Source organism: Neodiprion pinetum, chromosome 4, assembly GCF_021155775.2.
Source record: "Neodiprion pinetum isolate iyNeoPine1 chromosome 4, iyNeoPine1.2, whole genome shotgun sequence".
Taxonomy (NCBI): domain Eukaryota; kingdom Metazoa; phylum Arthropoda; class Insecta; order Hymenoptera; family Diprionidae; genus Neodiprion; species Neodiprion pinetum.
Genome location: NC_060235.2, coordinates 35343326 through 35356479, shown reverse-complemented (window position 1 = coordinate 35356479; position 13154 = coordinate 35343326). Strand labels below are relative to the sequence as shown.

At 42.9% G+C, this 13154-nt stretch overlaps 1 protein-coding gene across 8 annotated transcripts in view; it reads right to left on the bottom strand.

The window, feature by feature from the left end:
• The window catches only part of dnc (phosphodiesterase dunce), a 216572-nt gene that overhangs the window by 129469 nt on the left and 73949 nt on the right, over nt 1-13154 (bottom strand). For 4 of the 8 annotated variants that reach the window (XM_046623661.2, XM_046623662.2, XM_046623664.2 and 1 more), the window contains exon 2: nt 4382-5775. The exons of 3 other annotated variants lie outside the window; for them this stretch is intronic. In XM_046623661.2, the coding sequence (XP_046479617.1) occupies nt 4382-5382 (1001 nt within the window). In that variant the 5' untranslated portion in view covers nt 5383-5775. The remainder of the gene's footprint in view (nt 1-4381; nt 5776-13154) is intronic. One more of the 8 variants, XM_069135688.1, reaches the window with a different exon arrangement.

The window sequence follows — 13154 nt, the reverse complement described above, 5'->3', positions numbered from 1 at the left end:
GGGGTCGGCAGTCTCTATTTAGGAAGCTTCAAACAGTCTCGCGACATTTTAACCCATCTTTCAAAGTTAATTGCGTGCCGCTGCTTCTTTGTGACGAGGTAATCTTCGCCTTGGAATTTTGCGTCTCCGATGCGTGGTATTTTCCTCTGTATCCCGCTCAAAGCACCGTGATTTTGGAATCTCGTTAAAGCTTACTCGCCGACGCTGAAATCCTGTGCTGATGTAAATTGCAGAACTACGCGACGTAGCGATATAAATGTGTTACAAAAGTAACTCCCAGTCACGCCCCATTCGTCTATCACATTTTTTCAAGACGCACAAGTATTTAAAATATTACAATAAAACGTCAATTAGTTATAAAATATATTTTCCCCAAAATCCCAGGTCTATTGATTATTCTGTATAATATTAATATCCTCAATTTTTACCCAGAGCCACTGGAGCAATCATTTATCGGGTGAGTGCAGTCAGAAGTGTAAAACGTTCACTAATTGGCCTGTCCGTTCGTTCTATGACGAACGAATATTGAAAACAAGTATAAAATTCACCATGGCGCGTGCAAAGGTTTTATCGCATGGTTGAAATCGGATCGTATTCATGATATTTACCGTCGCAATGTGCGTACTTATTTTTCAACCGAATATACTTGTATATAGGAAAAAAAATTAACGTTAGTGGAGAGGACGAATCATCAAAAATTTTTCGTTGAAAGTTAATTTCTGTAGTTTGAAATAACTCACTTTTTTCGTTGAGGTAAAGTGCTCGCAAGAACTGCAATATTTAGACACACTTACCTGAAACACAAGAATGAGAAACAAAAAATAAGAGTATGCAAAACAACAGATTCTACCGATAATTATTCTAACAACGAGCAAGAATCATGCCGTATAAGGTGAAAGATTGAAATTATAGTAAATCCACGGTGCTTCCATGGGGCAAAATCATATTGGAACGGGCTTTATGCGATATGCGTGAAACGTGGTTAGTAGGATGGGTTCATCGGCGATTTTAGCTTTGTTGCAATAATAGATCGTACCACAAGGTCGAACATCCGTAGGTCTCGGCTTCGGCCCAGCGTGAAAGCTCTAATCATTCCATCCGATTTAGCGTTCAAGTTACGGTCGCGCGTATTGACCGTGCACGATGTATACAGTGATAGAGATTTAGCGTGTCTCTTATTTTAGCGCCGCCCGCGCCGGTCGCATAGAAATGGCCGACAACCTCGTCGTTATCCAACTATCAAATACGTGTCAGTTAATTCACGCGTTTCTGGCTGTAAGCCAGAGTAAATACCTACTCTAAAGCCATTATCAGCCCGTTCTTACGGAACCACTTGACTGTCGCAAGAGAATTGAAACCAGAACAAAATTAATCGTAAGAAGAGCGGTATAATTCTCGCAGAATTCTCTCATTGCCTTATGTGAAATTTTTCTAATCGAGCCGGAAACTTTACCGGCTTTGGTCACCTCGTCAACGATGGATACGCGAATAAATATTTCCTCGTTACCTTTGTACGTTACACAAATTGACAGCGTTTGAGAACCCTCGCGGCGTTTCTAATCCAACACGCGGTATATCGCTACATTATCAAGACAAAGGACAATATTATATATAATATATAATATTACGTAGGATCACAACGGACTAATGATTAATTCAGGACTGTACACCAAAAGATCCCGAAACTGGGTTTACAGTACCGAACAGTGTGATTTGTACTCTTTCGTTACAAGTCTGAGATTTTTTTTTTTTCCATTTACCACCTTGCCGCAAAAGTGTTTCTTCGCTTGTCGTTGAAACTATAAAGATTCCATTAAGATTCTAGTGTGGCCGTAATAATTTGACCCACATGTTCACGGCGCAAAACTACTGCGGTTACCGTATCGGCTTCATTACGTAAAGTAAAGTTGTGAGTAACTAAATGGTCGATAAGCATACGCGATATGTATTTTTGCCTTTGGAAACAGCTCGCTTATAACTAAATACCGGTAGGTATATGCGGATAGGGCGGTCATAAATTCGCTGTTTTTCAGACGCGCATTATTGAGATGATATCGCACCTTTCTACGAGATTGATCGTTAGATAACTCCCGAGAACGTGCCAAGCTGTCTGTATGTTGATGAACCCGCCAGCCACTAGCCCCATAAGAGTAGAAAATGTGCTGGATTCGTCGCATAAAAATTGTCTTGAACAAATTATCCGTTATAATCTTTTTTCACCCTTTTCGTTGCTCCTGTTTGATTAACCGCTTCGTTTCGCATCGAACGTATAAATTTCTTGCACGGGGGTCCGGCGTTTTAAATTTCCGTACAATTACACTCGTAGGTGTTAATATACCGAAGCAAGGTGTCGCTGAATCTCCGCCCCAAATTGCATCGTTATCCGTAGATGGTTGAAAAATTATCAATTTCGTGCTACTTATACAATGTAATAATATTTCGTTGTACTTTCTGCTTTTGCAATAGAAATATTAAAATAATATTTAATTTGGATACGTCAGCTTATAGCTGGGCTGCAGATGAGTCCACTCACGCTTATAGCTGCCCAGGCGACGAAACAAAAGTCCTATGTTTTGCATATTTTTAGAATGTTTTAGCATGACAGATTTACCGGGACAGCTCCTCGTATCGTTAAAATATATGTCATGCATTATGCTTTCAGAAAAATAAGATGTCGGTGAAACTTTAAAAATAATAACATGTTTTCAAACCGCGAAGTGAAAATACCTATAGATATATTCACGGTACGCCTGCTCATTCTAGCTTTCGCCTATAGTTCACCATGTTCGTTTTGCCATCCACTAGAGACACCTAAATCATGATTGGATTGACCTTTCGACGACTCCCCGAGGGGCGGATGAATCGGGGATTTCATTTCAATGAATTTCGACGCTAATGATAATCACGTTATACGTATCTCTGCACAACGGATAACGTAAACATTTGTTTTAAATCTATTAACGATCTTGCAATATGAATATCACACCACGTGACCAAAGTCGAAGCGATTAGCGGCTTACAATCGAGAGTTTTCTTAGAACGCATATAACAATATTCATACATAACATGCGAAATAGCGACGGTTGATTCCTTTTATTGCAGACTTTACCGATGAGACGCAGTTTCTGAAGATAAATAAAATACGTGCCAACATCTGTGGCCATGAAAAAATAATTCAGTAACGGAATATTGTGATTGTTGTGCATACATGCATAATAATTATCAAACAATACGTCTACGTGTAGGCATGCGGGATGCACACTTAATTTTTTCTTTTTCTTTTTTTAACTCTATCGTGAAAGCATTACAAACGCTGAGTAGCTGAGAGCGAATTGTACAACGAATTAGCTAATTAGTTAGAATCTATATTATCCATTTGCGCCGTATGGAATTCGTGTTTGCGACAAGTGCGATGACATCTATATGGCCGCATTAAAGTTTTGTCTACGGGGAATATGCACCTCGGTGATAACTGTAATAATGAGATTTCCCCCGCGTGCAGATGCGCGCGAGCGCTTATGAAACACACGAGAGCAAAGAATGATATTCTCAAATAGTATTTCTAGATAATTCTTTGAAAATAAAAAGCTCGTGTCTGGATTTCATTTCCAACGCAATTACCATTGGTGCGTTCACCAAGCGCCTTGGGCAATACACTGCGGGAAGAAGTTTTTCAACGAAGCAAAACTGTTATTTTGAATTACTTCGAGTAAGCCGGCGATACGATATGGGCGTGTAATTTGAAAAGTTGTTGTTCTTTGTTTTTGTTTCATTACGAGTAATAAAAATATCGCTGTAAATCCATAAAACGAGAGAGAGAGAGAGAGAGAGAGAGAGAGAGAGAGAGAGAGAGAGAGAGAGAGAGAGAGAGAGAGAGAGAGAGAGAGAGAGTGCAATGAATAATAAAGATCATAATTGAAAAGCGTGTATGCTTGTGGTGCTTTCATGGGAAATAAGGGTATAAAGCAGGTACGTAAAAAGTAGAAAATGCAACACGTGATACAAGTTTCTAGTTCAAGTTTCTAGTGGAGAAAATTATGGCTCGCGTATGCGAGAAAAAATTTATAACAATACAAAAGCATTCGTGAACTTAATTTTAGGGAAATTTGATCACGCATCCAGCCAAAGCACGATTCAAATCTAATTGTAAATACTCGATGGAAGGTTGAAGAATTCTGTAAAGGTAATTGCGACACACCGTGTTTCATATCAAGCAACAATCCTTTGTATACTGTACTTATACTTGTTGGCAGGGGTTTAGCCAGCTGATGAAATGCCAATTGCGAAAGATAAGGGACGCGACACGTGAGCTCGTTCGAAATTCGACGAAAGCGGTGAAGTTCAATTTGCTATCGAGTACTGAAAAGTCTACACTACTCACTCTAAAAAGACCTCCGAGTCGCTTCTAGGTAACACCAACCTCGGCAGTACGACAGCCTTCTTCCTCCTGGTCTTCAGCGTTGATTGCATCGTAAACTGTAGAAGGTCCGGAGTTTGAGCAGGCGAGTGGGGGCTGAGGATCGTGATCCTTCGATCACTTCCACCGGGACTGGTGAGCGAGAAGACTCCAGACGACGGTGGCAGACTGAGATGTTGAGGAATCTTCCGTTCCGTTCCAGTATTGGCAAACAGTCCGCGCCTAACCTCGGCGTTCAAGCTCTCTTCTCTCTGCAAGTTCTCGCTGCTTCGCGTTTCCATTGTCACGATCCGCCGCACATCCTTTTCCGACGATGTTAAAAAACTCCGATGGTGACTCCTGGACGTCGTGTGGGTCTCCGAGGAGGAGGAAAGCGATTCCAAGGACTTTCGGTCCTCGCTGTAACGCTCGTCGGCGCTCAAGAAATTCCTCGAGGTACGAAGGCCCTCCATGGACCTCGCAACGACCAGGCTCGTGCTCCCTGTGGTGAGTAGCTGCTGCTTCGGTATTATCTTTACTTCCGGTTCGTATTCTTCCTGACTTGAGCTCGATTGAGGACTCTGCGTCGAAGTGACAAAGAGCCCAGCCCTGTTACCACAAAACTTGGACGAAACAGCCTTCGCCTTTGATCTCGAGGTGGAGGCGCTCACTTGAATCGTGGCCGTCGACACCCTTGATGGATCGGACTTTCCAGCCCGCGATTTTCGCGTCGGACCAGATATCCGGATGCCCTTTTCGTCCGTAACGATTGGGACGCTTTCCTCATCCTTTGGAATATTTTCCACCTCGCTTTCGGAGTCGTATTCAACCGTGTCGGACTCGTCGGCTGAATTATGCTGCCCGGATATTCGACTTAGAAGCAAACTCGAGGTCACCGTTTTTGCAGAACTCGCTATTGTCTCTTGGACGTGTGTCGTCACCCTGGTCATTTCCGTCTGCCGTCCCTCGACGTCGTCTTCCTCCATTGTTGTCGAAGCTACTCAAAACTCAAAGGAAAAGATCGGTTCACCTTTTTGACTGCTATTTTTTTTTCTCGTAGTGTGTTGTTCGGAATACGAAAATTTAGGTGAGATAATTCGAACAACTTTTGAGGGAATAATTCGTCAGAAAACCATCTGAGCGTTGCTCTTCATCTCGTTCTCAATATCCTTGCGATGGCAAGTTTTTGTTTGCGTCTCAGACCCGAGAATTTTGCTCTCGGCTTCGCGTTCAACGATTAATTTGATTTCGCTATATTGTACTTGGAAAATTTTTCGATTCTTCTTTTTAGAACTTTTCAACTGTGTACCTAAGGAATGTTGGCTCGTTAGTCCTTCGGAGACTGATGAATTTCCTTGCTCCGACCTGTAGACCTTTAGCTGAAAATTAATTAACCGTGTGGAGACAGAGTTTTTCATTTCACTTAAACTGCGTGTCCGGAGTCATGACCAACAAGAAAAGAAAGAGGTTTTGAACCACGGGTCGAATCGCTCTCTTTCTGTAACTCTAGAATTTAGTCCTCGGATGGTGGCGGAAGTGAGGTTTTCTTTACAACCTACAAGGCATTTACCAGAGAAATAATCTGCTATCCAGAATTAGAACCATCGATTTTTCCTGTCGAAGACAAGAAACATGTTCGTTACATTTCAAAGTGCTGTTAGGTAAGTCAGTTGATCGCGTAAAATGAATGCGGGGAACGCGTATTAGTCAAACTATATTACCGGCTGTCCAAAATCAGGACCATCAATTTCGCCTGTCAAATGCCAGAAATATGGCGGTTATATTTCAAAGTGCTGTTAGGTGAGTCGGTTCATTGCTTGAAACGAATGCGCGGAACGTTTACTAGTCAAACAAGAAAGTTTCCTCTGGCATTCACGGCGACGTAGGGAAAATTGTAACCGTATCATATATAAATACGACTTTTGACGAAGGTGGAACTCTTTGATTTAAATCTTCCATTCTAGAAACGATCATGAGAGATAAAAAAAAAAAAAAAAAAACTGAACATGGTAAAAATCTCAAAGGTATCTCAGTTGTTTACGGTTAGAGAGGTAACCGCCTCAAGGACGACAGTTTTAATTCGGAACTCGTTGCAAGTTGCTTTGGGTACGTTTTCCCGCTAACTTTATCTTTATAAATATCGCTTGGCTGAAGAACCTCTCGGCACCGAAGTTGAAGGCATGAATAGTCGAGTGGCAGGCCGCCCGGAGAGAGCTGGTGTCGTGTCACTGTGGACGAAGAGTAGGTACGTACCCAGCTATGCTTTGGGGATGACGGGATAACACCAGGTCCCGGTTATAGGGGGAAAAAATTTATTGACCCAGGCTGTCGACCTCGTGAATATAGCGTTGGAACGAAAACGCGAAACATTAGGTACCTCAACTTCGTAGAGATAATTTTAGTCTGTAATCGGTGTACGCAATTTTATGATTAATCGGGTGTGTTATCGGTGACCTTTTTCATTGTCGACAACAAGATTAATAATCTAACGTAGCACGTACGTTCGGACGGCATGTATGGTTTCTTGGTTCATTTATTCAATTCCCTTTTTAGCAAAAACTCTCAAAGCTTCTGCCATCTTATCGTTATTATATTATCCTGTGACCTACTTTTGTATACCGTGGGAAACCATTCAACTTCCCGCATTTCCATCGATTCACCGACGAGCGGCAAAGTCAGGTGTTAGAATCAGCTAATTTTATTCAAATACCTTACACTTTCAGTGCTTGATTTGTTTAAATCCATATCTGAAGCTTTCTGCTGCGGCCCGCTGATTGGTTTCGAATTCAAATACCTTTCAATTTGCAGAGTTAATATAATGCCGAAGATATGTGTATCCCTCGATACACATATCGAGTGTCTTTTCATTCCGTTCACTCCCCAGTGGATCACGGAATAAAGAAAACTCTTCGGCGAAATAAATTGCTTCCCATACCTTCAACGCGCTCTCTGATAGGGTCTCCGATCGGTACGCTTTTCGTATTATCGTAAATTTTTTTATTATTATTAAGTGACGAACAAGCGGCCTAAAATTTTGTCAATGTGTGACACCGAGTTAGAAAAGGTGACACTTCGAGGGTAGTTTGCATCCCATAATGGTAGAAATTCCGGTGAAAATTTGCCAACTGTACAACGAATTGAAGGGTGTAAATGATAAATCACTTGCTATTCAATACTGCTTGTAAAGTATTTAATGTCAGTGACGAAATATTCCCGACCGCAGAGCTCTTAACGAGGCTAAATTTCGGATGAAAGAACGGCGCGTGGAATTCGTTTGAACTTTTAGCGTGGCTTTATAAACTTTGCCACGAGAGTCACGTAAATTAGGTTCGTGGTTGAACGCGTAATTTAATTTGTAACGTTCACGTAAACGTAATTCCTATAACATCTAGTATCCTGCCGCGCAGTTCTGCACGGTGTAACGTATAGCGAAATTAACGGCTCGCGTGCATCTCCGAGTCCGATAGCAAAACGTCGTGGGAAGTGCGTCATTATTTTTTAGCTTCGGATTTAATTGCCGGTTTTATCGTTCTCGATTAATTCCGAGACTCCATTGTCTTTTCGGCTTGGTACAAACAACCGTGTTCTAAGCATGTTCAAACTTACGACCTATGATAGCGGCTGCGATTACAATGACGGAAGGAAGTTACTCGGAACAGGTGTTGCGATTTATTTACACAATCCAGGTGTATAGCGACCTGAGGAAAGAAGATTTCCCGGCCTCGAGAAAGACGCATCTTTTGCAACTCGGAGCTCAAGCACGCCAACTATGCAGGCTTTCTATATTTAGACTGCGCGACTGCTCGAACCTGGGTGGCAGACTCTTACGTATCATCGGACAAACATCCGACCGTCGGAGCGAGGATTCAAATTTTGAAAAACCTTCCCGTCACTCTTGAAATATTCACATACGCGAAAAATTCCCGCCCGAAAACCGCTCCGCGAACAGCCTGGAGTGTCTAAAATACTCTGGCGTTAGATCTCGTCGACGAGTGACGTGTTTTTACAGAGGCGAGAGATTCGAGCTTTTCTACACGCAATGCGTAAATTACTTCGAGGGCGGTTCGATTTTTTTCACTTCTACTAATCCAGGCTACCTTGCACGGTAACCCAATATTTTAGGGTGAAGCAGCGAAGCCGTAGTGACTCGAGGCTTCCACGAAAGAGATAACCTCAAGATAAATCCACTCTTGTCCAAATGGGATGAGCGAACGAAGAAGCCCCGTTATTTATTATATGCGGAAGCTTCGAAAGGTGGCGATGCATGAAGTGTCGAATGACCATAACGCGCCATAACTTGCGACCCGTGTAAATCCTAATTTTCTCAGTAAAGCCGCGAAGTAATTCTCACTTATATAAAACACTCGTCGCGGTTTTCCTCGCGCTCAGCAGCGCTGCACCGGTATTTCTCTTCCACGTATATTTCAAACCAGTTAAAGCATTGAATTCGACAGGGAATGGTAGATTTTTCGCCAAGTAATCGAGTACTTTTTGCGCCTTTGTTCGCATTCCACTCGATTAGCCTCGTCCTTCGCAAGCTCTCTGAAAATACGGCAATGCTGAATGCAACGCGACCCGGGCATCGTTCGGTCGATTGCTGCAGACCGCCACGGCTGCATCTCCTATAACTGCATTATATGCCTGGGGAAAGAGCTAGCTAAATGGAAGAGGGTTTACCCTCCCAGAAACCCACCTTAAATGGTACAAGCATGCTTTGATTTGAAATGCGAAATTTGTTCGTTTTCTTCGAAATTATCGACAAATTTAATTGCCGTCAGAAAAAAAAGCTATACCCACAATTACGAAATTTTTTTATATTATTTCCATACGAGCGAAAGCATCGCTGTATTTGTTATTTGCTTCCTGTCACTCGGTCATGCCGTTTTGTTGTCAAGTAATTCCCACGCATTTGATACGTTATAACCCTCAGAAATTCTAACGCGTACTGGAATATGACTCTTAAATACTCCAATTAACGTATTTGCAGAATGCCTTCAGAATCTATTACGCCTTTTAGCGAACTTTGATTTTCAAGCCGCGAGTAGCGAGCGTCGCGGCGCGGTATGTATATAGACTTTCTCGAATGCTCTCGGGCGCATAAACTTCCCCATCCTCGGAGAGAATAACGCTAATTAACGTGACGAAACTTAACGAAGACGTCACGATTGCATCGCGTTATGAGTATCAGGATCGATCGATATTGGCAATTGGCCCGCTTACCGAAGTGTACACACTGTACAGGTATAGATATACGGGTAAATGGCTGTCAGATATATACCAATTACATTTACGGTTGTGCAAATAATCGATTTCCATTAAAGAGATTGAGAATCTGGATTTAATTCATTTGGATGAAATATCGTGAAAGTATCCACTAAAACACCTTATACTCGGCCTCTTGAATCGTTAACGTACAGGATTTTCACTGTCGTGTATACTTACTGATATTGATTTTTTCGCGTAAAGTGGGGCAATTTTTCACACGATATTTACGGAGTGTCAATCTAATCTTCTATTCTCCTACTCTTCTGAACACTCGTTTGTGAACACGTAGAAATACTCTTACTCATTGTCAGTTAAAGCCACGCGTTGAACTGGGTTAATTGCAAGCTGTTAGGAGCGAAACTAATAACGTTGCCGACTACGATGTTTGAGAGTAGCAATTCAGCAAACTGACCATACCGATGCCTTGACTAATTTAAAAGGTATTCAATCATTACCCGACACTTCATTAGATCCAGGATTAAGTCGTAGGTAAGGGTGCTCGATGAATTTTTATACAATTAAAAGATAACGCTCAAGTGGCAGTGGTATGCTCATCGTCTCTTGAGGCTACCAGTTTTGCGAAATCCGACAACGATACCGACATACTTGGATCGAAAACTAGTATGTGGGCTTTTACGGACGTAAGACATGATGGACGTCGATAATCATCGGGTCGAATCGTTCGACAATTGATTATGACAAATAGCGCATCACGAAACGATCGTCCAACTTGATTGATGGCGGTAATGAAGAAATCGGAGACCTTGAATCGTAATTAAATTAGCTTCAAGAACCAATTCGAGTCGGCGAAAGTTGCGCCGGTTTGAAAAGCAGTCGGGAAATTATGACTCCGCGAACGACAACCTTCAACAACCCCTTGCGCAAGGTCCTTGTCTGTCGAGGTGAAATAACGAGGATAGGTAAATCCACCCACCCACCCAAGGACGCGTGGATATCTATGAGAGGATCGATTCGAATGCCACTTGTGCCGTGTTACTGTCTCGTGAAAGGGACGAAACGAGAGGGTAGCATTCTCGTTACCGTCATAATTTCCAACCGTCATTGCATCGGGTACAGATAAATGGAATTTATCCTCTCGTCAAAAGATAGAACGGAGCGATAAATTTACCTCCCGTGGAAAACGCTGGTCGAAAGCGGTACGATTACCTGTTTCAATTACACAACTTTCCTCCAGGAAGCGCAAGCGTTTTCAAAGATAGAGACACCGTTCGGGTCACTGCGGATATTTGCACGCTAGCCGCATAAATTTCAATGTGGATTAATGATCAATGCATTCGGGCTTAAGGCCATCGGGCATAATTTTTCATCCTCTATTTATCGTGAAATTATTTTATCATAGACGAGAATAACTCACCGCGAAACCGCGTCACTAGACAGAACACGTGAAATATATCAAACGGTGAATTTATACACAGTAGAGCGAAAGGACTGCGGCATAACGAAAAACAAACACGAGACACGAGGAGGGTGATCGAAACGAGATGGAAAAAAAATACCCTGATATTTGTACGTGTGAGCCTCAGATATTTTTCAGGCTGCACAATGTGTGTAGTATTTGTTCAGTATTTTTTAACAAAATAAAAAACAAAAAAAAAAAAAAAACAATAATAATAAAATCGACCTAGTGGTAAATATAATTATAACGTACAGTGAATTGTATTCGCAGCGTTATGCTGTAACTATAAATCATTTAAATATTGTGACACCTGTCATATTCATCCCTCGTGATAGTTTACGCACGCGGGCGTTACACCTATGATTTTTACAAATAAAAGGAAGACCATAGGACACGGTTTTGGTATCATTCCGAAAATCAGCCAACTGACGTCAGCGTCCTAATTTACTAACGGAAAGTCCGGACTCTCGACGTTCGGCAGCCGTGTGTACTATTCAGTTTCCCAACCAACACCTTCGCTCTGTAATCTCTTGCCAAACTGGAAACCGGATGATCGTGGCGCACGTCTATACCGACCCCGCACTATCCGTTCCACCCTTGCACGGGTTCCCGTTGCTAGGCTGCAGGTGCGACTGGACCGATGGCTACATGACTTGAGGTCTTGCCAATGACGAGAGCCATTCATCAATGCATTTGACAGGGAACGGTTACCGGCGCTTATACCTGAGGTAATTAAACGCCGTGATATCCGATGAAATTAATTAATCTGTGCGGCGTGTGGAACGGACTGGGGGAGAGGCGAGACTTGACTTGCCTTTGGGTGCAGGGTGTTTAACACAAAGTTACTCCTAGCTACTCCGCATCAAGTCTACGGGATACCTACATAAAGTTATTGGCTGACACCCCAACACCTTGGCCCCCCCCCCTCCCTCTCTCTCCCTTTCTCTCTCTCTCTCTCTCTCGTGGCAAGCTCGACCTCAGGGGCACACATCACGCGTGATTCGCAAATTCGATCAAACAACGGCCTTGGAAAAAATTGGCACCTGACCACATGCAGGTGTCGAGAGGTGAGAAAGTGCCGAGGAGAAGCCGTAAATTGTGTGCGACCGAGAGGGGGTTGAGATCGGCGAGACGTTAGCAACCCGCCTCAACCCATTCTCTACCATAAAAATCCACGGATCTATGTGTTTGTTCCATGTTTTTCAGTAGCGCACCGCAAAGCTCAAGGTACGGGACCGCATGACGTTGTAGAATGGCTGCGGTGTTCCGTGGGCCGTATTTATTGTTCTCGTCACGTTGAGCAGCGCCCGTATTACTTACGTATACGTTTATCGACGTATCGCGAGGGCCATATCCGTATTAACCATGCGTAATATCGCATCTGTTTTAAATTTAATCTACATCGTATTCGGCACGCCGCGGAATCGCGCAATACAGATACGATGGCATACCCGATGTACGGCGTGGAGAATGATCTACGGTGAAAACGAATTTTTTTTCCAACCATGGATTCGTGTCTGCTTGTGTAAATAACATTCGTGCTGTTTTTTTTTACCGCTGGTAAAACGCGTCCCAACGCCAAGGCAATTTGCCATTTTGTATTTGAACTTGACACAGATGCGCCTGGTGCCTTCTGGAAAAATATGACGGCCTCGTCCTGGCACGCTATAGCCTCGTCTCCTACGGTTCTATTAACCGGCTCTATCGATCTGGCAGAGCATAGCCGGCGCATAAGCTGTCTTAGCGATATCGCCTAAGCTAAGTTCTGGGTCAAGCGTATAGGACTGCGGCTGCACTCGGTGTGTCGTCACTACCGCCGCGTCACACGTTAGTCGGTGTACAACGCGTTGGAAACTGTGTAAGGAATTATAAGGATGGGTTGCAGGTTGGAGCCAGTGAATGTGAAGTATGACATTTACCGCTTGAATAAACGAGCTGCGCCATTCCATGCGGGTTATGTATGGAGTTGGTTATACTTGGAATATACCGGGAGCGCTTTTCCCGTTTTCTTGCAACAAGTAGAAATGAAATACCGGTAAACGACGAGGGACGTATTTTAAGATAATGAAATGAAAA